The 25,900-nt window shown below is 45.1% G+C and overlaps 1 protein-coding gene across 3 annotated transcripts in view; it reads right to left on the bottom strand.

The window, feature by feature from the left end:
• LOC142209485 (uncharacterized) overlaps window positions 1-25,900 on the bottom strand; it is a 57,644-nt gene that overhangs the window by 12,602 nt on the left and 19,142 nt on the right. For all 3 annotated transcript variants that reach the window (XM_075278480.1, XM_075278479.1, XM_075278481.1), the window contains exons 3-7: window positions 24,404-24,538; window positions 20,328-20,408; window positions 3,945-4,029; window positions 2,189-2,323; window positions 945-997 (exon numbers count right to left, since the gene is read on the bottom strand). In XM_075278480.1, coding sequence (XP_075134581.1) covers window positions 945-997; window positions 2,189-2,323; window positions 3,945-4,029; window positions 20,328-20,408; window positions 24,404-24,538 — 489 coding nt within the window. The remainder of the gene's footprint in view (window positions 1-944; window positions 998-2,188; window positions 2,324-3,944; window positions 4,030-20,327; window positions 20,409-24,403; window positions 24,539-25,900) is intronic.

Here is a 25,900-nt window from a genome sequence, read left to right as displayed (position 1 = left end):
AGTAGTCAAAGTGTGAGCACCCAGCGGGTATCGGCTCACAATATATAAAGGCAAGTCCCCGCCCAACAGGGGCGGTGGTCATGACCTCACCGATCATGCTCAGTATGGGAAAAATGGGACAGCTTCTGAGCGGCTCCAAAAGGCCTGAACATGCTCAGTAGGCTCACTATACAACTCACTATACAACGCCGAGGGCGAGGGTTGGATTGGCCTGCAGGTGGCGCTATGACTTGGACGGGAAGTCTGCAGGACCTCATCCTAACAATTAGTCAGTGACTGACTGGGGTTCCTAGGGCCCGCCGGTGGAATCCACTTTTGTTGTCCACCATACAGATAAATATTTCTCACCTCCCATTTTTTAGTATTAGCCTGCTACCTAACTGAAGCCTTAGATTAGGACCCCTTTAACTCTGTGATCAAGATGGTTGGTAATAGGTGCTCCAAAGTGACAATAAGCAGACATAGCCTAAGATAGTGGATAGTCGTCAACCTACCTTTGTGCCTAGATGTGATCTCCGTCACTTAGTGCAGCTATAGATAATAAACTGGGATGCATTTCGTTCTGTGGGCATACTGGGCCATACATCACTTGGCCAAATAGCCCCTCTGAGTCAGGGGCCCACTGGAGGAGTCTCTTGCTCCCTACACAATTGGATTTAGCACTCCTTTCGACTATATAATTGGAATAGAGTATGCCTTTCAGTTTCCCATTTTTGAGTAGAGTGTGACTCTGGGTCCTGTTCACATTTGTAGACGTATTGTGGGTCCACGAGAGGCATGTTTATTTAATGTAGGGTCCCATCTGAATGAGCTTGCCTTGTAGTGGCAGGTGGGCTACTTACTGTTTGATCAAATATTTAAAGGTATTTAAAGCATTATAGGTGGATAACCCCTTTAAGGTGTCCCTCATTTAGTATCAGTCACATTACCAGGTATATACATACTCTGATTTCCAATGTCTTGACGATTTCTTGCTGTAATATTTCTTCTTTGGCAACTGAGTATTTTAAAATAAAACAAAAAAATCACTATAATTAATAGTCATGTATGTAAATACATAAAATAAAAGCACAATTGTATTAGGGCAGAGATGGGATCTGTGACTATAGGTTAGCTACAGTACCTGTAGGGAGTCGGAGGTAGTCTGAGACACACCTCCTGCCTCCTCATTGGATCACGCTACTTGGGCTCTCTCTCTCTTCCTGCAGCTCTGTCTTCTCAGATTGGCCTTTGTGTATAAACATTAGCCCCCCTAGACTTACCAGGAGGTCAGTACATGGAGGACTAAATTATATTACACTAAGGATGATTATAAAGTGCAAATTACTAAATTTCCAGGGGAGAAAAGAGTAATGGTCACATATACAGAAGAATTTAGGGGAAGCCCTAGGGGGTCTTTTATATTTATAGCTATAGAACGGAATGCAGAGTATATTAATCTATAATTGGAGAGAAAGGAGTCCCCAGCCTTATATGATATCTACTGAACTTTTTGGGACCATAAAAACCCTACCAACTGGAAAAAGTAGAAAACAAAATATATCTATAATTTACCATCCTAAGAAGTCTAAGGGCTTGTTCACACGGGGCAAAAGGGCGGATTTTGGTGCTGAATTCTCTTCAAAATACGCCCCATTACAATAGAGGTCTATGTAGACCACTAGCGTTCATTTTTCTGCTAGCGCTTTGTTCCTGCTAGCGGAAAAAAGAAGCAAGCTGCCCTTTCTTCAGGTGGATTCCGTGGCTGATTCAGCCACAGCGTCAGCACCCTCCGGACTAGGCCCATTCAATAGGGCCTACTCCGGAGAAGGAAGCCGTGACTGTCGGAAACCGCGACAGTCACGGCAGGCGCAATTTGGTTTTATTCTGATGCGGCTTCCTGCGTCAAAATCAGGACCAAAATACGGGTCCCTAGCCCCGTGTGAACAAGGCCTAAGGAGACATCTTACATACATAGTAACCATATCATACTATGAGTAAAGGTGTGCAATGTTTTGTGGCCCTCATTTCACAATGATAAGACATCACTTCTGATGTCCGAAAGAAAGATCGGGAGAGCATGGTAAGAAAAAAACCTAAATATGGATGGCAAGAAGTTCCTGACCCTTATTGTCAAAGAGTCCTAGTCCATCTCTGCTTGAGTCCCAATGACACCACGAAACACCAAAAATAAAGCCGCAGCCCATACCTGTGTATCATCAGTTAAAGCTTCTATAAGAACATCTGGCACAATCTCATTGACCAAAACCTCAGATAACATGGAGTCCACAAAGTCCCCGGCAAAATGTTTATTTTCAGTGAAATATCGATACACGCTGTAGTCCTAGAAGAGGGAAAAACAGGTAAAATGCCTTCGTTACAACATGGTGATAAGACCGAGCATTACTTATTAATTGAGCAATTTTCTCAGTTTTAAATATTTCATGCTCATTGATCTGGAAAGGTCACGGGCTTATAAGGAGGACGTCTTATAAATGCTTCGGCTTAGTAGGTAGTGTGGTTCTTCAGAGGTTTTTGTTTGATAAAGTCTAACAGTGGATTCTGTCATCCAAAGCAGGCTCGGTCTATGGCCAATTCAGTCTTAACCATCAGGGCTTCATGCCCCAGATCTTTGGGCGGCCACCACATTCAACCATATCTAGTTAATACTATAAAGGAGCAGGTAACAGTTTCTTGCCACACCATTCACTCTAGTAGTCACTTTAGGTCTGTGGTCTACAGTTTTTGTACAGGAGACACAAAAGGAAACACGTTAGGTGTGAAGGTGCTAATATTGGAGGGTACAGAGGGGTATTTGTGATACCAAATGGCTCTTGTGTGGGTGCCCAATAAAAGGTACCATCACTGTATAAAGGAAGCATTATTCTTTGTGGTGGACATAAAGAGGAGTTTTTACTTTTTACTGTGTAGGGCCATGAAGGGGACAACCACTTTACGGGAGAATGAAAGGAATTATTGTTACTGTCCAGTGATACAAAAGGAAAATGTATCAATGTGGGACACAAAAGAGGGAACATTATTTTTTTTTTTTTTTTTTTTTTTTTTTTTTTTTTTTTTTAATGTAGATTGCGAGCCCCACATAGAGCTCACAATGTACATTTTTCCCTATCAGTATGTCTTTTTTTGGAATATGGGATGGAAATCCATGCAAACACAGGGAGAACATACAAACTCCTTGCAGATGTTTTTTTTTTGCCCATGGTGGGATTTGAACACCAGGACTCCAGCGCTGCAAGGCTGCAGTGCTAACCACTGAGCCACCGTGTGGCCCCTGGAACATTATTGTGTCGAGACATTATTGCCTTGTAATTGGGGCACAAAGGGAAGCACAATTATTGTGTAGGGAACAATCAGAAAGGATGGGGAGATTATGTGCAGACAAGTCGTGGCTTGAGGAAGTCATCATGGTGGTCTGGGCTGGATAGAGAGCAATGTGGATGTCTGCAATCGGAATAGATGTCATCAGTCAGGCCCTGGAAATAACTGCAATGTAGTAATCTGCCTGTATCTGCTATCAGCTTTGTCTGACCATGGATTGTGACTCACTATGCTATCTACTTGACCTTTTTGGACACAGACTGAATTTCTGCACCGTTTTTAAGTATTTGTACCCTCCTTTTGTATCTGACTACCTTCTGCCTTGATCATGACTTACAGAGGTTATGTGAAGAGGAGAAACTTCTGGCAATGAACAAGACGGGTCAGTGTACTAATATACAATATATGCCGATCCCCCATCATGCTGAGCTTTTCATAGTGATATTGGGACACCAGAAGTCTTCTACTTCAGTCTGTTGTCCTGACCCTGATTCATTGTTATGTGACCCGACCACACTTTATTCCAAGTACAAGTAGCGGGAGTAGAGCAGGGCTGGGAATGTGACAATAAGTCCCAGGGCTTATCATAAACTAATATAGTTATAGATGATGAGAGTGTGACTTACTATTGTTGTCTTTGTTCTGTCATGTTCCTTATTCTTCACTAAGATGGGTTTATGGGGGAAAGGATCATATTTAGCACTTCTCCTCCTAGAATAAGAAAAAGGGAAAAGCACTCAATAATTTGCACATTGAGGTAAAATATCACGTTTAAAGGCAAAAAACACTTCACTTTCATAATATTGTTTATTTTCTTATTATATATATATATCTGTATCTGATTCTCTTAAAGGGAATGTATCACCTATATCTATTAACTCATTCAATTTATTGAAAGATATCTTTTTAATCTTTTTATATTGATTGCATATGTGTTTTTGAGCTGCTGTTAACAGCGTTTAGAGATATGCTTTACAGCTGGCACATGATCCATAAAACATAATATGGAGATGTTCATTGATGTCTAGACATGTTCTGTGACCAGTGCAGAGGTCATGGAGGAGGTGAGTAATAGATAAGTTGTGACATCACCTATTGTGAATAGTGGATCCAGTGTTATATAGATATATGTGTGTGACCTTTGCTGATGATGACTGCTGAGGAGTGATCTCTACTAGAGATGAGCGAACAGTGTTCTATCGAACTCATGTTCGATCGGATATTAGGCTGTTCGGCATGTTCGAATCGAATCGAACACCGCGTGGTAAAGTGCGCCATTACTCGATTCCCCTCCCACCTTCCCTGGCGCCTTTTTTGCTCCAATAACAGCGCAGGGTAGGTGGGACAGGAACTACGACACCGGTGACGTTGAAAAAAGTAGGCAAAACCCATTGGCTGCCGAAAACATGTGACCTCTAATTTAAAAGAACAGCGACGCCCAGCTTCGCGTCATTCTGAGCTTGCAATTCACCGAGGACGGAGGTTTCCGTCCAGCTAGCTAGGGCTTAGATTCTGGGTAGGCAGGGACAGGCTAGGATAGGAAGGAGAAGACAACCAACAGCTCTTGTAAGAGCTAAATTCCAGGGAGAAGCTTGTCAGTGTAACGTGGCACTGACGGGCTCAATCGCCGCAACCCAGCTTTCCCAGGATCCTGAATGGAATACACTGTCAGTGTATTCCCGTATACCCGATATATACCCCGATACCCGTTCCAACGGTGTGCCCCCCCACCTTCACCCCAGAAATACCCTGCAAGTCCCCTAGCAATAGAATTGGGGCTATATACACCCACAATTTTTACTACTGGTATACAGTGCCATTGTCTGACTGGGAATTCAAAGAATATATTGGGAATACAAATACCCTCATTTCTTGCTACTGCCATATAGTGCCAGTTTCTGACTGGTAATTCAAAGAATATATTGGGGTTACGTGCACCCACAATTTTTACTACTGGTATACAGTGCCATTGTCTGACTGGGAATTCAAAGAATATATTGGGAATACAAATACCCTCATTTCTTGCTACTGCCATATAGTGCCAGTGTCTGACTGGGAATTCAAAGAATATATTGGGGTTACGTGCACCCACAATTTTTACTACTGGTATACAGTGCCATTGTCTGACTGGGAATTCAAAGAGTATATTGGGAATACAAATACCCTCATTTCTTGCTACTGCCATATAGTGCCAGTTTCTGACTGGGAATTCAAAGAATATATTGGGGTTACGTGCACCCACAATTTTTACTACTGGTATACAGTGCCATTGTCTGACTGGGAATTCAAAGAATATATTGGGGTTATAAATACCCTCATTTCTTGCTACTGCCATATAGTGCCAGTTTCTGACTGGTAATTCAAAGAATATATTGGGGTTACGTGCACCCACAATTTTTACTACTGGTATACAGTGCCATTGTCTGACTGGGAATTCAAAGAGTATATTGGGAATACAAATACCCTCATTTCTTGCTACTGCCATATAGTGCCAGTTTCTGACTGGGAATTCAAAGAATATATTGGGGTTACGTGCACCCACAATTTTTACTACTGGTATACAGTGCCATTGTCTGACTGGGAATTCAAAGAGTATATTGGGAATACAAATACCCTCATTTCTTGCTACTGCCATATAGTGCCAGTTTCTGACTGGGAATTCAAAGAATATATTGGGGTTACGTGCACCCACAATTTTTACTACTGGTATACAGTGCCATTGTCTGACTGGGAATTCAAAGAGTATATTGGGAATACAAATACCCTCATTTCTTGCTACTGCCATATAGTGCCAGTTTCTGACTGGGAATTCAAAGAATATATTGGGGTTACGTGCACCCACAATTTTTACTACTGGTATACAGTGCCATTGTCTGACTGGGAATTCAAAGAGTATATTGGGAATACAAATACCCTCATTTCTTGCTACTGCCATATAGTGCCAGTTTCTGACTGGTAATTCAAAGAATATATTGGGGTTACGTGCACCCACAATTTTTACTACTGGTATACAGTGCCATTGTCTGACTGGGAATTCAAAGAGTATATTGGGAATACAAATACCCTCATTTCTTGCTACTGCCATATAGTGCCAGTTTCTGACTGGGAATTCAAAGAATATATTGGGGTTACGTGCACCCACAATTTTTACTACTGGTATACAGTGCCATTGTCTGACTGGGAATTCAAAGAGTATATTGGGAATACAAATACCCTCATTTCTTGCTACTGCCATATAGTGCCAGTTTCTGACTGGGAATTCAAAGAATATATTGGGGTTACGTGCACCCACAATTTTTACTACTGGTATACAGTGCCATTGTCTGACTGGGAATTCAAAGAATATATTGGGGTTATAAATACCCTCATTTCTTGCTACTGCCATATAGTGCCAGTTTCTGACTGGTAATTCAAAGAATATATTGGGGTTACGTGCACCCACAATTTTTACTACTGGTATACAGTGCCATTGTCTGACTGGGAATTCAAAGAGTATATTGGGAATACAAATACCCTCATTTCTTGCTACTGCCATATAGTGCCAGTTTCTGACTGGGAATTCAAAGAATATATTGGGGTTACGTGCACCCACAATTTTTACTACTGGTATACAGTGCCATTGTCTGACTGGGAATTCAAAGAGTATATTGGGAATACAAATACCCTCATTTCTTGCTACTGCCATATAGTGCCAGTTTCTGACTGGGAATTCAAAGAATATATTGGGGTTACGTGCACCCACAATTTTTACTACTGGTATACAGTGCCATTGTCTGACTGGGAATTCAAAGAGTATATTGGGAATACAAATACCCTCATTTCTTGCTACTGCCATATAGTGCCAGTTTCTGACTGGGAATTCAAAGAATATATTGGGGTTACGTGCACCCACAATTTTTACTACTGGTATACAGTGCCATTGTCTGACTGGGAATTCAAAGAGTATATTGGGAATACAAATACCCTCATTTCTTGCTACTGCCATATAGTGCCAGTTTCTGACTGGGAATTCAAAGAATATATTGGGGTTACGTGCACCCACAATTTTTACTACTGGTATACAGTGCCATTGTCTGACTGGGAATTCAAAGAGTATATTGGGAATACAAATACCCTCATTTCTTGCTACTGCCATATAGTGCCAGTTTCTGACTGGGAATTCAAAGAATATATTGGGGTTACGTGCACCCACAATTTTTACTACTGGTATACAGTGCCATTGTCTGACTGGGAATTCAAAGAATATATTGGGGTTATAAATACCCTCATTTCTTGCTACTGCCATATAGTGCCAGTTTCTGACTGGTAATTCAAAGAATATATTGGGGTTACGTGCACCCACAATTTTTACTACTGGTATACAGTGCCATTGTCTGACTGGGAATTCAAAGAGTATATTGGGAATACAAATACCCTCATTTCTTGCTACTGCCATATAGTGCCAGTTTCTGACTGGGAATTCAAAGAATATATTGGGGTTACGTGCACCCACAATTTTTACTACTGGTATACAGTGCCATTGTCTGACTGGGAATTCAAAGAGTATATTGGGAATACAAATACCCTCATTTCTTGCTACTGCCATATAGTGCCAGTTTCTGACTGGGAATTCAAAGAATATATTGGGGTTACGTGCACCCACAATTTTTACTACTGGTATACAGTGCCATTGTCTGACTGGGAATTCAAAGAGTATATTGGGAATACAAATACCCTCATTTCTTGCTACTGCCATATAGTGCCAGTTTCTGACTGGGAATTCAAAGAATATATTGGGGTTACGTGCACCCACAATTTTTACTACTGGTATACAGTGCCATTGTCTGACTGGGAATTCAAAGAGTATATTGGGAATACAAATACCCTCATTTCTTGCTACTGCCATATAGTGCCAGTTTCTGACTGGGAATTCAAAGAATATATTGGGGTTACGTGCACCCACAATTTTTACTACTGGTATACAGTGCCATTGTCTGACTGGGAATTCAAAGAGTATATTGGGAATACAAATACCCTCATTTCTTGCTACTGCCATATAGTGCCAGTTTCTGACTGGGAATTCAAAGAATATATTGGGGTTACGTGCACCCACAATTTTTACTACTGGTATACAGTGCCATTGTCTGACTGGGAATTCAAAGAGTATATTGGGAATACAAATACCCTCATTTCTTGCTACTGCCATATAGTGCCAGTTTCTGACTGGTAATTCAAAGAATATATTGGGGTTACGTGCACCCACAATTTTTACTACTGGTATACAGTGCCATTGTCTGACTGGGAATTCAAAGAGTATATTGGGAATACAAATACCCTCATTTCTTGCTACTGCCATATAGTGCCAGTTTCTGACTGGGAATTCAAAGAATATATTGGGGTTACGTGCACCCACAATTTTTACTACTGGTATACAGTGCCATTGTCTGACTGGGAATTCAAAGAGTATATTGGGAATACAAATACCCTCATTTCTTGCTACTGCCATATAGTGCCAGTTTCTGACTGGGAATTCAAAGAATATATTGGGGTTACGTGCACCCACAATTTTTACTACTGGTATACAGTGCCATTGTCTGACTGGGAATTCAAAGAGTATATTGGGAATACAAATACCCTCATTTCTTGCTACTGCCATATAGTGCCAGTTTCTGACTGGGAATTCAAAGAATATATTGGGGTTACGTGCACCCACAATTTTTACTACTGGTATACAGTGCCATTGTCTGACTGGGAATTCAAAGAGTATATTGGGAATACAAATACCCTCATTTCTTGCTACTGCCATATAGTGCCAGTTTCTGACTGGGAATTCAAAGAATATATTGGGGTTACGTGCACCCACAATTTTTACTACTGGTATACAGTGCCATTGTCTGACTGGGAATTCAAAGAGTATATTGGGAATACAAATACCCTCATTTCTTGCTACTGCCATATAGTGCCAGTTTCTGACTGGGAATTCAAAGAATATATTGGGGTTACGTGCACCCACAATTTTTACTACTGGTATACAGTGCCATTGTCTGACTGGGAATTCAAAGAGTATATTGGGAATACAAATACCCTCATTTCTTGCTACTGCCATATAGTGCCAGTTTCTGACTGGGAATTCAAAGAATATATTGGGGTTACGTGCACCCACAATTTTTACTACTGGTATACAGTGCCATTGTCTGACTGGGAATTCAAAGAGTATATTGGGAATACAAATACCCTCATTTCTTGCTACTGCCATATAGTGCCAGTTTCTGACTGGGAATTCAAAGAATATATTGGGGTTACGTGCACCCACAATTTTTACTACTGGTATACAGTGCCAATTTCTAACTAGGAATTCAAAATGCGCAAGGCTCCCGGAAAGGGACGTGGACGAGGCCGTGGGCGAGGTCGGGGGAATGGTTCTGGGGAGCAAGGTAGCAGTGAAGCCACAGGGCGTCCCGTGCCTACTCCTGTGGGGCAGCAAGCATTGCGCCACTCCACAGTGCCAGGGTTGCTTGCCACATTAACTAAACTGCAGGGTACAAACCTTAGTAGGCCCGAGAACCAGGAACAGGTCTTGCAATGGCTGTCAGAGAACGCTTACAGCACATTGTCCAGCAGCCAGTCAGACTCTGCCTCCTCTCCTCCTATTACCCAACAGTCTTGTCTTCCTTCCTCCCAAAATTCCGAAGCTTTACAGAACAATAACCCAAACTGTCCCTGCTCCCCAGAGCTGTTCTCCGCTCCTTTCATTGTCCCTCAACCTGCCTCTCCACGTCACGATTCCACGAACCTAACAGAGGAGCATCTGTGTCCAGATGCTCAAACACTAGAGTCTCCTCCATCTCCGTTCGATTTGGTGGTGGATGACCAGCAACCCACCCTCATCGACGATGATGTGACGCAGTTGCCGTCAGGGCATCCAGTTGACCGGCGCATTGTGCGGGAGGAGGAGATGAGACAGGAGTTGGAAGAGGAAGTGGTGGATGATGAGGACACTGACCCGACCTGGACAGGGGGGATGTCAAGCGGGGAAAGTAGTGTGGATGTTGAGGCAGGTGCAGCACCAAAAAGGGTAGCTAGAGGCAGAGGCAGAGGTCAGCAGCTTAGGCGAAGCCAGGCCACACCCGGAATCTCCCAAGATGTTCCAGTTCGTACCCAGCCCCGAAAAACTCCCACCTCGAGGGCACGTTTCTCGAAGGTGTGGAGTTTTTTCAAGGAATGCGCCGAGGACAGATATAGTGTTGTCTGCACAATTTGCCTCTCGAAATTGATTAGGGGCTCTGAGAAGAGCAACCTGTCCACCACTTCAATGCGCCGTCATTTGGAATCCAAGCACTGGAATCAGTGGCAGGCAGCAACGGCAGGACAAAGGCCGCCTGCCGTTCACGCCACTGCCACTGCCTCTGCCACTGCCTCTGCCTCTGCCACTGCCACTGCTGACTGTGCTGGCGATGCACTCCAGAGGACGAGCCAGGACACCACTTCATCTGCCTCCGCCACTTTGTTGACTTCTACCTCATCCTCCCCTGGTCCTGTCTTATCTCCTTCTCCTGCACCATCAAAGGCACCATCAGGCGTTTCTTTACAACAACCCACCATCTCTCAGACATTGGAGCGGCGGCAGAAATACACTGCTAACCACCCACACGCGCAAGCCTTGAACGCCAACATCGCTAAACTGCTGGCCCAGGAGATGTTGGCGTTCCGGCTTGTTGAAACTCCCGCCTTCCTGGACCTGATGGCAACTGCGGCACCTCGCTATGCCGTCCCTAGCCGTCACTACTTCTCCCGGTGTGCCGTCCCCGCCTTGCACCAGCACGTGTCACTCAACATCAGGCGGGCCCTTAGTTCCGCGCTTTGCACAAAGGTCCACTTGACCACCGACGCGTGGACAAGTGCATGCGGACAGGGACGCTACATTTCACTGACGGCACACTGGGTGAATGTAGTTGAGGCTGGGACTGCTTCCCAAACTGGCCCGGTGTACCTCGTCTCCCCGCCTAACATTCCTGGCAGGGACACGAGAAGAACACCCCCCTCCTCCTCCTCCTCTACCGCCTCCTCCTCCGCCACCGCCTCCTCCTCCGCCACCGCCTCCTCCTCCGCTGTTAGATTGACCCCAGCTACGAGTTGGAAACGTTGCAGCACTGGCGTTGGTAGACGTCAGCAGGCTGTGCTGAAGCTGATCAGCTTGGGGGACAGACAGCACACTGCCTCCGAGGTGAGGGATGCCCTCCTCGATGAGACGGCAATATGGTTTGAGCCGCTGCACCTGGGCCCAGGCATGGTCGTTTGTGATAACGGCCGGAACCTGGTAGCAGCTCTGGAGCTTGCCGGACTCCAACATGTTCCATGCCTGGCCCACGTCTTCAACCTAGTGGTGCAACGTTTCCTAAAGAGCTACCCCAATGTTCCAGAGCTACTGGTGAAAGTGCGGCGCATGTGCGCCCACTTTCGCAAGTCGACAGTAGCCGCTGCTAGCTTAAAATCTCTCCAGCAACGCCTGCATGTGCCACAACACCGGCTTTTGTGCGACGTCCCCACACGCTGGAACTCAACGTTTCAGATGTTGAATAGAGTGGTTGAGCAGCAGAGACCTTTGATGGAATACCAGCTACAAAACCCTAGGGTGCCACAAAGTCAGCTGCCTCAGTTTCACATCCATGAGTGGCCATGGATGAGAGACCTTTGTGACATCCTACGGGTCTTTGAGGAGTCCACAAGGAGGGTGAGCTCTGAGGATGCGATGGTGAGCCTTACAATCCCGCTCTTGTGTGTTCTGAGAGAATCCCTGATTGACATCAGGGATAACTCAGATCACACAGAGGAGTTAGGGATAGCATCCGATCCGTCACAGCTGGAGAGTAGGTCCACACATCTGTCCGCTTCACTGCGTTTAATGGAGGAGGAGGAGGAGGAGGAGGAGGAAGAAGAGTTGTCCGATGATGTGATGGTGATACAGGAGGCTTCCGGGCAACTTCGAATCGTCCCATTGTTGCAGCGCGGATGGGTAGACATGGAGGATGAGGAGGAAATGGAGATTGAACTTTCCGGTGGGGCCAGAGGAGTCATGCCAACTAACACTGTGGCAGACATGGCTGAGTTCATGTTGGGGTGCTTTACAACCGACAAGCGTATTGTCAAAATCATGGAGGACAACCAGTACTGGATCTTTGCTATCCTTGACCCCCGGTATAAAAACAACATCTCGTCTTTTATTCCGGTAGAGGGGAGGGCCAATCGCATCAATGCTTGCCACAGGCAATTGGTGCAGAATATGATGGAGATGTTTCCAGCATGTGACGTTGGCGGCAGGGAGGGCAGTTCCTCCAGTAGGCAACCAAGTTCTCACCGGTCCACACAAACGAGGGGCACACTGTCTAAGGTCTGGGACACCTTGATGGCACCCCCTCGCCAAAGTGCCGCCACGGAGGGTCCTAGTGTCACCAGGCGTGAGAAGTATAGGCGCATGTTGCGGGAATACCTTTCCGACCACAGCCCTGTCCTCTCCGACCCCTCTGCGCCCTACACGTATTGGGTGTCGAAGTTGGACCTGTGGCTTGAACTTGCCCTATATGCCTTGGAGGTGCTGTCCTGTCCTGCCGCCAGCGTCCTATCTGAGAGGGTGTTCAGTGCAGCCGGTGGCATCATCACTGACAAGCGCACCCGTCTGTCAGCTGAGAGTGCCGACCGGCTCACTTTGATAAAAATGAACCACCACTGGATAGAGCCTTCATTTTTGTGCCCACCTGTGTAAAGCACCCCAACATGAAACTCCATGTCTGTACTCAACCTCTCCAATTCCTCCGCATCCTCATACTCATCCACCATAAGCGTTGCACAATTCTGCTAATACTAGGCTCCCTCCAACATGATTTCCCCCAACTCTGCTGGTTAGAGGCTCCCTCCACCCTGATTTCCACCAACTCTGCTGGTTAGAGGCTCCCTCCACCCTGCTTTCCCACAACTCTGCTGGTTAGAGGCTCCTTCCACCATGAATTTGCCCAAACTGGGCTGTTTAGAGGCTCCCTCCACCATGAATTGGTCCAAACTGGGTTTTTTAGAGGCTCCCTCCACCATGAATTGGTCCAAACTGGGCTGGTTAGAGGCTCCCTCCACCATGAATTGGTCCAAACTGGGCTGGTTAGAGGCTCCCTCCACCATGAATTTGCCCAAACTGGGCTGGTTAGAGGCTCCCTCCACCATGAATTGGTCCAAACTGGGCTGGTTAGAGGCTCCCTCCACCATGAATTTGCCCAAACTGGGCTGTTTAGAGGCTCCCTCCACCATGAATTTGCCCAAACTGGGCTGGTTAGAGGCTCCCTCCACCATGAATTGGTCCAAACGGGTTTTTAGAGGCTCCCTTCACCATGAATTGGTCCAAACTTGGCTGTTTAGAGGCTCCCTCCACCATGAATTTGCCCAAACTGGGCTGTTTAGAGGCTCCCTCCACCATGAATTGGTCCAAACTGGGCTGGTTAGAGGCTCCCTCCACCATGAATTTCCCAAAACTTGGCTGTTTAGAGGCTCCCTCCACCATTAATTGGTCCAAACTGGGCTGGTTAGAGGCTCCCTCCACCATGAATTTGCCCAAACTGGGCTGTTTAGAGGCTCCCTCCACCATGAATTTGCCCAAACTGGGCTGGTTAGAGGCTCCCTCCACCATGAATTGGTCCAAACTGGGCTGGTTAGAGGCTCCCTCCACAATTAATTGGTCCAAACTGGGCTAATTAGAGGCTCCCTCCACCATGAATTGGTCCAAACTGGGTTTTTTAGAGGCTCCCTCCACCATGAATTTGCCCAAACTGGGCTGTTTAGAGGCTCCCTCCACCATGAATTGGTCCAAACTGGGCTGGTTAGAGGCTCCCTCCACCATGAATTTCCCAAAACTTGGCTGTTTAGAGGCTCCCTCCACCATTAATTGGTCCAAACTGGGCTGGTTAGAGGCTCCCTCCACCATGAATTTGCCCAAACTGGGGTGGTTAGAGGCTCCCTCCACCATTAATTGGTCCAAACTGGGCTGGTTAGAGGCTCCCTCCACAATTAATTGGTCCAAACTGGGCTAATTAGAGGCTCCCTCCACCATGAATTGGTCCAAACTGGGTTTTTTAGAGGCTCCCTCCACCATGAATTTGCCCAAACTGGGCTGTTTAGAGGCTCCCTCCACCATGAATTGGTCCAAACTGGGCTGGTTAGAGGCTCCCTCCACCATGAATTGGTCCAAACTGGGCTGGTTAGAGGCTCCCTCCACCATGAATTTCCCAAAACTTGGCTGTTTAGAGGCTCCCTCCACCATTAATTGGTCCAAACTGGGCTGGTTAGAGGCTCCCTCCACCATGAATTTGCCCAAACTGGGCTGTTTAGAGGCTCCCTCCACCATGAATTTGCCCAAACTGGGCTGGTTAGAGGCTCCCTCCACCATGAATTGGTCCAAACTGGGCTGGTTAGAGGCTCCCTCCACCATGAATTTGCCCAAACTGGGCTGTTTAGAGGCTCCCTCCACCATGAATTTGCCCAAACTGGGCTGGTTAGAGGCTCCCTCCACCATGAATTGGTCCAAACGGGTTTTTAGAGGCTCCCTTCACCATGAATTGGTCCAAACTTGGCTGTTTAGAGGCTCCCTCCACCATGAATTTGCCCAAACTGGGCTGTTTAGAGGCTCCCTCCACCATGAATTGGTCCAAACTGGGCTGGTTAGAGGCTCCCTCCACCATGAATTTCCCAAAACTTGGCTGTTTAGAGGCTCCCTCCACCATTAATTGGTCCACACTGGGCTGGTTAGAGGCTCCCTCCACCATGAATTTGCCCAAACTGGGCTGTTTAGAGGCTCCCTCCACCATGAATTTGCCCAAACTGGGCTGGTTAGAGGCTCCCTCCACCATGAATTGGTCCAAACTGGGCTGGTTAGAGGCTCCCTCCACCATGAATTTGCCCAAACTGGGCTGTTTAGAGGCTCCCTCCACCATGAATTTGCCCAAACTGGGCTGGTTAGAGGCTCCCTCCACCATTAATTGGTCCAAACTGGGCTGGTTAGAGGCTCCCTCCACCATGAATTTGCCCAAACTGGGCTGTTTAGAGGCTCCCTCCACCATGAATTTGCCCAAACTGGGCTGGTTAGAGGCTCCCTCCACCATGAATTGGTCCAAACTGGGCTGGTTAGAGGCTCCCTCCACCATGAATTTGCCCAAACTGGGCTGTTTAGAGGCTCCCTCCACCATGAATTTGCCCAAACTGGGCTGGTTAGAGGCTCCCTCCACCATGAATTGGTCCAAACGGGTTTTTAGAGGCTCCCTTCACCATGAATTGGTCCAAACTTGGCTGGTTAGAGGCTCCCTCCACCATGAATTTGCCCAAACTGGGCTGTTTAGAGGCTCCCTCCACCATGAATTGGTCCAAACTGGGCTGGTTAGAGGCTCCCTCCACCATGAATTTCCCAAAACTTGGCTGTTTAGAGGCTCCCTCCACCATTAATTGGTCCAAACTGGGCTGGTTAGAGGCTCCCTCCACCATGAATTTGCCCAAACTGGGGTGGTTAGAGGCTCCCTCCACCATTAATTGGTCCAAACTGGGCTGGTTAGAGGCTCCCTCCACAATTAATTGGTCCAAACTGGGCTAATTAGAGGCTCCCTCCACCATGAATTGGTCCAAACTGGGTTTTTTAGAGGCTCCCTCCACCATGAATTTGCCCAAACTGGGCTGTTTAGAGGCTCCCTCCACCATGAATTGGTCCAAACTGGGCTGGTTAGAGGCTCCCTCCACCATGAATTGGTCCAAACTGGGCTGGTTAGAGGCTCCCTCCACCATGAATTTCCCAAAACTTGGCTGTTTAGAGGCTCCCTCCACCATTAATTGGTCCAAACTGGGCTGGTTAGAGGCTCCCTCCACCATGAATTTGCCCAAACTGGGCTGTTTAGAGGCTCCCTCCACCATGAATTTGCCCAAACTGGGCTGGTTAGAGGCTCCCTCCACCATGAATTGGTCCAAACTGGGCTGGTTAGAGGCTCCCTCCACCATGAATTTGCCCAAACTGGGCTGTTTAGAGGCTCCCTCCACCATGAATTTGCCCAAACTGGGCTGGTTAGAGGCTCCCTCCACCATGAATTGGTCCAAACTGGGCTGGTTAGAGGCTCCCTCCACCATGAATTTGCCCAAACTGGGCTGTTTAGAGGCTCCCTCCACCATGAATTTGCCCAAACTGGGCTGGTTAGAGGCTCCCTCCACCATGAATTGGTCCAAACGGGTTTTTAGAGGCTCCCTTCACCATGAATTGGTCCAAACTTGGCTGTTTAGAGGCTCCCTCCACCATGAATTGGTCCAAACTGGGGTGGTTAGAGGCTCCCTCCACCATGAATTTGCCCAAACTGGGCTGTTTAGAGGCTCCCTCCACCATGAATTGGTCCAAACTGGGTTTTTTAGAGGCTCCCTCCACCATGAATTGGTCCAAACTGGGCTGGTTAGAGGCTCCCTCCACCATGAATTGGTCCAAACTGGGGTGGTTAGAGGCTCCCTCCACCATTAATTGGTCCAAACTGGGCTGGTTAGAGGCTCCCTCCACCATTAATTGGTCCAAACTGGGCTGGTTAGAGGCTCCCTCCACCATGAATTTGCCCAAACTGGGCTGGTTAGAGGCTCCCTCCACCATGAATTGGTCCAAACTGGGGTTTTTAGAGGCTCCCTCCACCATGAATTGGTCCAAACTGGGGTTTTTAGAGGCTCCCTCCACCATGAATTTGCCCAAACTCTGCTGGTTAGAGGCTCAATCCACCCTGATTTTCAAAACAAATGTTGGTGCCAACCTCAACTTACTACAAGGGCCAAATTCACTGCTGGTGACAAGCTCTCCTCACTGCAAGTGCCAAATACACATGTTTCAAGGTGTTTTCCTACTGTCAGAGAGGTGGTGTTGAGTGTGTAAAGTGTGTAGTTGTTAGGCTGTGATGTTGGGGTAATAGAGGGTCTTTGGTGTGTTAGATGCCCCCAGACATGCTTCCCCTGCTGTCCCAGTGTGATTCCAGAGGTGTTGGCATCATTTCCTGGGGTGTCATAGTGGACTTGGTGACCCTCCAGACACGGATTTGGGTTTCCCCCTTAACGAGTATCTGTTCCCCATAGACTATAATGGGGTTCGAAACCCGTTCGAACACACGAACATTGAGCGGCTGTTCGAATCGAATTTCGAACCTCGAACATTTTAGTGTTCGCTCATCTCTAATCTCTACAGAACAGGAAGAGTCATATTACTATTAGGAGGCTTAGTGATCGTTGTTTTTTCAAATATAGATAGTGACATGGAAAAAAATTACAAAAAATTCTAGAAAAAAAAAACTTAAGTTAAACAATATATTTGGTAAATTACTCATGATATATTCACTTTAATATTAGTATGGAGCCAGCCATTGTTTTCCTTTGTTGCTTCAAGAGTAAAGGGCATGCACAGGATTTTGCAGAGTGGTGGTTCACTAGGGGGGAGGTGAGCTCCCTAAACAAAGTATAATGACTAGAGATGAGCGAACTGTAAAATGTTCGAGGTTCTATATTCGCTTCGAGTAGCCCCTCAATATTTGACTACTCGAATCGAATATCGAACCCTATTATAGTCTATGGGGGGAAAATGCCCGTTTCAGGGGTAGGCAACGTTCGATCAAATTATACTTACCAAGTCCATGAGTGAGGGTCGGGCTGGATCATCCCTCCTTGCAGCGTCCCCGCGGCGTCTTCCGGCTCTGAATTCACTCTGCCAGGCATTGGGACTGGGCAGAGCCAACTGCGCATGCCTGCACTACAAGCGGACATGCACAGTCGGCTCTGCCCAGGCCCGATGCCTGGCACAGTCAATTCAGAGCCGGAAGACGCCGCGGGGAAGCTGCACGGAGAAGACTTCTAAAGGTAGGAGAAGAACCAGCATTTATTGGCCGATTGTATGGCAATCGGCCAATCAATGCTGGTTCTGCATCAAACTTTTCCATTCGAACAGCGAGTGGTACTCGATCGAGTACGAGTATTTCGTATACCTACTCGATCGAGTACCACTCGCTCATCTCTAATAATGACCCCTTAGTGCCCCAAAACACTGCATTAAAATTATTATTATAAAAGTGTATATATATATATATATATATATATATATATATATATATATATATATTCTGCATAAGCAGAGTCTTCTCTTTGTAAGAGCCTTATGGAAGAAGCCATGGTACGTGTTCCTCTGCAGAACTAATGTAAAACCCCCACTTTGTCCGCCTTGTGCGGCACTGTATACAGCTAATGGTTCCTTGCTGCTCCAGTAGGCTTTCCAGCATCTTGTCTGAGCAGATGTTGTAGCGGCTTATACTGATCTCAGAATTATGCAGTATTATGTATGCTTTTGGCTCTGCGCTCTAAACAAAGGATGTTACATTCTATTTGGCGACTGTGCCCTAGGTTGACTCCATTTTCTGAAATTGCAGTGCCTGTAATCAGTTCAAGAGGCATGAGATGTGTTTCTATTACAGTACATGCTGCTGAAAAAAAAGTAATACCGACAAAGTGTACAACAGCTGCTGCAAGGCGCCAGCCCTGAATACAAGGAGATGATATCTAACCGATCAGACAAGGTGCTAATTGTAAGAGGGGAAAACGGAATAATGTTTACAGACTCCGGCATTACACATTGGGATACACTATGGGGGGGGGGGTTCTACAGCTTCCCACCAGTTTTTTTTTAACAGATATTTTGGAGCATATCGTATTTGCACTAAAATCGGGAAAAAACCTTTTTTTTTTGCTTTTTGCCACTTTTCTACAAGAGGTGAAACAAGTGGATGGGGTTTAGTAAGAAGGCACATGGCCAGAAATATTCCATAGATTTAATTTACTGTGTTCCAAATTAAAGGGGATTTCGGGACATAATAATGAGATGAAGATCAGGGGAGGGTCCAACACCCAGGACCCCGACAGATTATGTCTTTGAAGAGTTTCCGCTTCACAGGCCATTTGACATCATATTCACTGGTGACATGGTCTGTTCTCAGCTCAGTCCAATTCAAGTGAATGGGGCTGAACTGCGATACCAGATAAGAGCTGCCACTATACAAATGTATGGCACTATGCTTGGTAGGTAATGGAGAGGTCAAAGCTTTAACTTGAATGCAGTGGCTTCTACCAATTAGTGGGGGTGTCAGACCTCTGTTAATTTTCAACTGGACCTATCATAAAGTGTGAAGGGGCCACTGTGGGACATTATACTGCATGGAGGGCACTATGGGACATTATACTGTGTGGACACCACTGTGGGACATTATAAAGTGTGAAAGGGCTATTGTGGGACATTATACTGTGTGTAGGCTACTGTGGGACATTATACTGTGTGTAGGCTACTGTGGGACATTATATTATATGTAGGCCACTATGGAACATTATACTGTGTAGAGTGGCCACTATGGGACATTATACTGTGTGGAGACCACTATGGGACATTATATTGTATGGAGACCACTATGGGACATTATACTGTATGGAGACCACTATGGGACATTATACTGTATGGAGACCACTATGGGACATTATACTGTATGAAGACCACTATGGGACATTATACTGTGTAGAGTGGCCACTATGGGACATTATACTGTGTGGTGGGGCCACTATGGGATATTATACTGCATGGAGGTGGGGCCACTGTGCGACATTATCCTTGGTGAAGGGGCCACCATGGGACATTATAGTATGTGTAAATGGGGTATATGGAGGCCATATGGAGGCCAGTAAAGGAAGCATTTTACTGTGTGTGGGCCAGTAAAGTGGGCACTATGCCATGTGAGGGTGGGCTCATGTATGCTGTGTGGTCCAGTCTCTGCTAGTCACATATTAGTATTCAGGAAAGGCCCTTTATTTATTTATTTTGCTTCCTTATATAGCGCCATCATGTTCCACAGCGATTTACAGATCCTGTCAGCAATGTCCCATCCAGGGCTCACAATCTAAACTCCCTATCGTTATGTATTTTCGGATGATAATATCACTGTGATGTTTATGCCGATACTTACCTCTCATGCTGTTTATGTCGCTTTGTGTCATTGTATTCCAAGTCTGCGTGTCTGAGATCCCAATGAGATTTAGATGTAAGGCTGGAACAATAATAATAAGTCAGAAAATGAAATAATTTAGAAATCCACGTGGCATGCAAAATACTAGTATTTCTATAAAATACAATGTTACAATGTTGTGGGGATAACGTCTATCCTTAGGGAGAGACCACCTTCTCAGGTGTGTGGAGACTTATACAGCCATAGTTGCTCCACTGCAAGGGAACATGGGAAGAATATGCAAATCTGTCTCCCAAGATATAAACAGGGAGACAGTGCCTCTGTTATGCTGCTCTCTATAGCAAGCAACCCTGAACATCATGCCTGACTTCCCAGAAGCCTTTGCTGCATGATGCGAGGGTATAACAGAGGTACTGTCTCACTGTTTACATCTTGGGAGACAGATATGTATATTCCTCCAATGTTACAATGGACATTCAGTCCAGCCCTGAGTAGAAGTCTTATTTTCAGCATGGGAGTGTCCATTCACATAAGAGAACATACATATTTAGAAACAGACAGTGCCCCAGTTTAATACCATTTATTGTATCCTCTACATATAGTAATGTCACTAAGATAACTGTACTATGTATATAGTGCTTATTTATCAGTGCAAAACTCCATCCCTAGGGGTCCAGTGGAAGATTCCACCTTCTATTAATGAGTATGCAAACGGAGATAAGTGTCAATCACTGATAAGGACTAGAGATGAGCGAGTAGTATTCGATATTGTTTGTTAGGGAAGGATTGGGTATGACTTGTAAGTTATTGGTCTAAATCTCTTCTCTTTCTTATCAGAGATGAGCGAGTAGTATTCGATCGAATACCTCGCTCACATAGGAATGCGTGTAAGCGGCCAAACGCCAAGGGGTTAAGCGCAGTGAATATTTGATGCACTTAACCCCTTAGTGTTCGGCCGCTTACACGCATTCCTACGGGAGCGAGGTATTCGATCGAATACTACTCGCTCATCTCTGATAAGAAAGAGAAGAGATTTAGACCAATAACTTACAAGTCATACCCAATCCTTCCCTAACAAACAATATCATTGTGTTCCGCTCCCCCTGCTCTATAACATGCTACTGGTAGATACCACCCAAGGACTCATCAAGCACTGTTACAGTAACAGTGGTGGAATTGGTGACATAAATATCAGATTTAGTTAAAGCCATTCTGATTTTTTGGATTTTTCTGGCTGGACAACCCTTATACGGCTGTAAATAAAACAAATTCCGAGCCTTTAGAGCTTTACAAGAAGCCATTGTAGCAAATACATTCCATTTCGCAGTTTTCAACTCGGTTCGCCCGCTTGTTGAAAACTTCTTCATTTAGTAAATGATTGGAAATGAGAAAATCTGCATGTGTTGCGGCTAGACAACAATACTTAGAAGAAAGAAGCATGTAATTTGTAACAAATGGTTGGAGAGGAAATCATTGTTACATGGGTATACACGAGAATCAAGGAATTAACAATCCGCCTGTATTACTGTCATTACGACACATCTATTTACTATGTAAGTGCACTTGATTTATTGTATGCTTCTTTAATGTTTCGGGTTTTGTGATGTATAATTTGAAGAAAATAAATATAGTTCCCAAGAAGTTAACAAAGGTGGAACAACAAGTCGCTGCGTAAAAGAATTACACAATATGAAAGACCCTATAATGAAAATGTCAGACGAAGGAGGGAGTGCGCCTCTCTACAGATGTCAATGTGCAGACAAGAAGTACTCAGACAGCTTAGTAATACAAATAAAATACATTTTCTCTCCAAAGTTCACTACTGCATATAAAAACAGCAGGGGTAAACTTTGTGAAATATCAAACCCAGATACAGATTTAAGGATATATTCAGTCTCAAACCAATGTTTATGTACCGCTCCGGCTCTATTATTACTGTTTAAAAAGCTTTACATCCGAAAGTGAATATTACAATAACAATGCAGTGTTAGCAGTCCGCCAAGATTCACCCCATCAATTACTTTTTTTTGCCCCTTTGGGGCACAGTATGGACCAATTGCCCACTATGTAGCATTTAGCCTTCCGTGACCTCTCCAGAGAAAGGCATATTATTAATGAGCCCAGGACACAAAACAGACACATCCTATTAACTTCTAGACATAATACACAATCGTTTGTATGGGGGCCATAAAAAAGAATTGGTCAGTAAGATATTCATTAAAAACACAGCCAGCACCAGGGGCGTAACTACTGCTGCGTTTTTTTTTTTTTTAATATGTCGTTATTCCAGTAACGGGCCAGCTGCCATCACTCCTCCTTCTGCGGAGGCCGCTGTGAACAGGAGCCCGGATCGGTAAGTAAGGCCGGGTGCCCCACAAACACTCTTGTTATACTCGGGGGACTTTTCAGACCCTCGATTATAATGATTGGAGGCCCAGGGGAGGTGAAGGAACATAAAAATCAGTGTTACTTTCCTCTGCTGGCTTCAGAAGGCTTCAGGCCTACTTGTATGATGTCCCAGACGTCACATGGCCGGGGCTTGCATTATTGTGCGTCGCGATGCAAGCCCTGGCTCAAGTGACCTCAAAGTATAATGGGGTGTTTACAATGGGGCATAATACCATGTGCCGGGGCCACTATGGGGCATAATAATGTGTTCAGGGCCCACTATGGGGCATAATAGTGCATGCAGGAATGCAAGGGGGGGGGGGGGGTGAGTCGGTCGGGGACTTCGGGAAGGGAGGAGGGGTTAGTCAGTCGGGGGAGGGGAGCCATGTCAAAAGTTTGCCACGGGGCCCTGCCATTCCTAGTTACACCACTGGCCAGCACATTCACAAAGCACGCAATCATAAGCATGGGTACTTAATGGATGTAAGTGTACTGTTTTGTGCTTCAGATAGTGTCTATAGAGGAAAACTGTTCATAGCTAATGAGGATACTAAATATCGGTTGTTTTATCATCCTAGGCCAGGGGTTGGCAACCCCCCTCCACATGCGTGGCAAGAGTGCCAAGACCCCAGAATATAATAAGCGGAGCCCTAAGGAAGATGAAGAAACATAAAAAAACAATGTTACTTCAGGCGCTTCTGCCTGAAGTAAGATACTACTGACAAGGCTTCAGGGGTATATATATATATATATATATATATATATATATATATATATATATATATATATATATATATTATATCAATATATATATATAAAATATATCAATATATTATTATTATTTTTTTTTGTATATATAACTAGTAATATTTTCTTTTTTCCTAGCTTGAGCTGTGATCTAGGTAGCAGTCCCAGCTTTCATATGACATCAGAACCCCTGCTCTATCCAGAGATACAGCTATTTGCCACCATTGCCAACTGTACTAGCAATATAAGGTAAGTATTTACCATTTAAAATTGTTTGCACACAATATGGTCTTGTCAATGGGTATAATCCAGCCATCAGCCGTGTAGCAATAATGTTGCCTATACTGACTGATGAACAGATGTAAATGCTCAGGGGTTAAAATCTGTGTCACAAAGTACATAGAACCCAAATGACACTATGACACAGATCAAAATAGGTCCCCTATAATGATCCCAAGCTTTGCCATGCAGGACAGAAGGGACTGATGTTTTTCAGACCTCTGTACTTCTATTAACTATGCACCTACATACATTTGCTTGCTAAAAATACACTTCCACTTCCAATACCTGCGCTATACATAACAAAGGGCATTTGGCTTCGTCCCCCTTATAGCAGTCGGGCGCGTTACTTCAGCTAAGTTCCCATTGACTTTGCAGGGCTCCACTGCAGCCAACTGCTTCCAGCCATGTGTATAGTTCAGGCATTAGAACCGGTCCCATATAGCTTATTGGTGTTTCTACATCTCCCACGATCAAATCTATATGGCCGATCCTGAGGATAGACGATAACGTCCAAATTCCTCGACAACCTCTTTAAAGCAAAATGTTGACTGCATATACCTCTGTAGTTGTTTTTACATTATCATAAATGGTTAACCATGGAGATTAGTGGATGTACATTTTTCTTATTGACTGGATATTTATCAATAATTCTGCCTTACCTTGGCAGGATCAGCCTGGGCAGACCCTTGTTCTTGTGTTTTGCTGACATAGCTTTTTCATACGAGGTTGTGGCAATGAGATCATCCCACTCAGCTCGTGGTAAGAGGCCATACTGTTGTCGTACACGACTTAAGCTGCAAAACATAAGACGTTAAATGTGTTTATACTGCAAGGGAAGATATTAGTAACAATAAATGTATGAAAAGTAGAATTTCTGCAATTTCTGAACCAAAATTGTGGGGCATTAGAGATGTGTCCTTCCTATTGTTTCCTCTTGGCTTGAGACATCCCAAGATAAGTGGAACAAGTTAACTTGCTTTTAAAGGGATTCTATAATTAAAATCACATTTTTACTTGATCACATGTAGGAATAGCCTTAAGAAAGGGATATGATTAAGGAAGGTTTTCCGAAACGTGTCAGCCAGACGCAGCGATCTTGAATGATGCGTGTACAAATCGCTTTTATGTACATCTTCCAATAAAGGTGAAGTTTAAATTTTTTTACATCACCAGTGCTGGATCATTTTTTACTTAAGGATTCGACATTTCGCTCTGAGCCGTGGGAGCTTCTCATCCGTGCAAAGCCAATGTAACGTTGGAGTGGAGCAGTATATCAAGGACATTACCTGCGAGTGGGCTGAGTATTCCTTTCCCCTTTTTACTTTACATATAGCCTTAAGAAAGGCTATTCTTCTCCTACCTTTAGATGTCTTCTCTGTGCCGCTATTTTATAGAAATCCCGGTTTTCTTCGGTATTCAAGTGAGTTCTCTCGCAGCACTGGGGGCGGTCCCCAGCACTCAAACAACACTGGGGGCGTCCTGCGAGAGAAATCTCCAGTGATACTTCTATCTTCTTCTGGAATGCCCTCTCCCTGTGTCTTCCGTTCTGGGTTTCAATCTTCCAGGCCCCGGGCAGAGATGACTGCGCATGCCCACAGGCCAAAAGAAAATAGCTGCTTACACAAGCTTACTATGTAAGTAGCCACATGAAAATGGCCACTTACACAGCTTACTGTATAAGCAGCTATTTTTCTTGTGGCCGCGGGCATGCACAGTGTGCTCTGCCCGAGTCCCAAGGCCTAATAAGTTTGAACCCAGCTCTGGAAGAAGACGCGCAGAGAGGCTGTTCCTGAAAAAGATGGAGGCGGAGCTGGATATTACTCTCACAGCATTGGGAATGCCCCCAGTGCTGTTTGAGTGTTGGGGACGGCCCCCAGTGCTGCGAGAGAATTAATTTGCATACAGACAGAAATCGGTATTTCTACCGAACGGGGGCGCAGAGAAGACATCTAATGGTAGGAGAAGAATAGCCTTTCTTATGGCTATTCCCACGTGTGATTGAGAAAAAAATGTGATTTTAATGATAGGATCCCTTTAAAACAAACCTTCTCTGTTAAAGAGTAAATCTTGCTTCAGTTTGTTCATGTGAGCAATTTAGGTGAATACTATAAGAAAGTTTGTTATATAAGCTCACCAGACAAAAAATTAGTCACCCC

This window comes from Leptodactylus fuscus, chromosome 6 (assembly GCF_031893055.1).
Source record: "Leptodactylus fuscus isolate aLepFus1 chromosome 6, aLepFus1.hap2, whole genome shotgun sequence".
Lineage (NCBI taxonomy): Eukaryota > Metazoa > Chordata > Amphibia > Anura > Leptodactylidae > Leptodactylus > Leptodactylus fuscus.
Note: the sequence above shows the minus strand (reverse complement) of the source record. Positions and strands in the feature narration are given on the sequence as shown.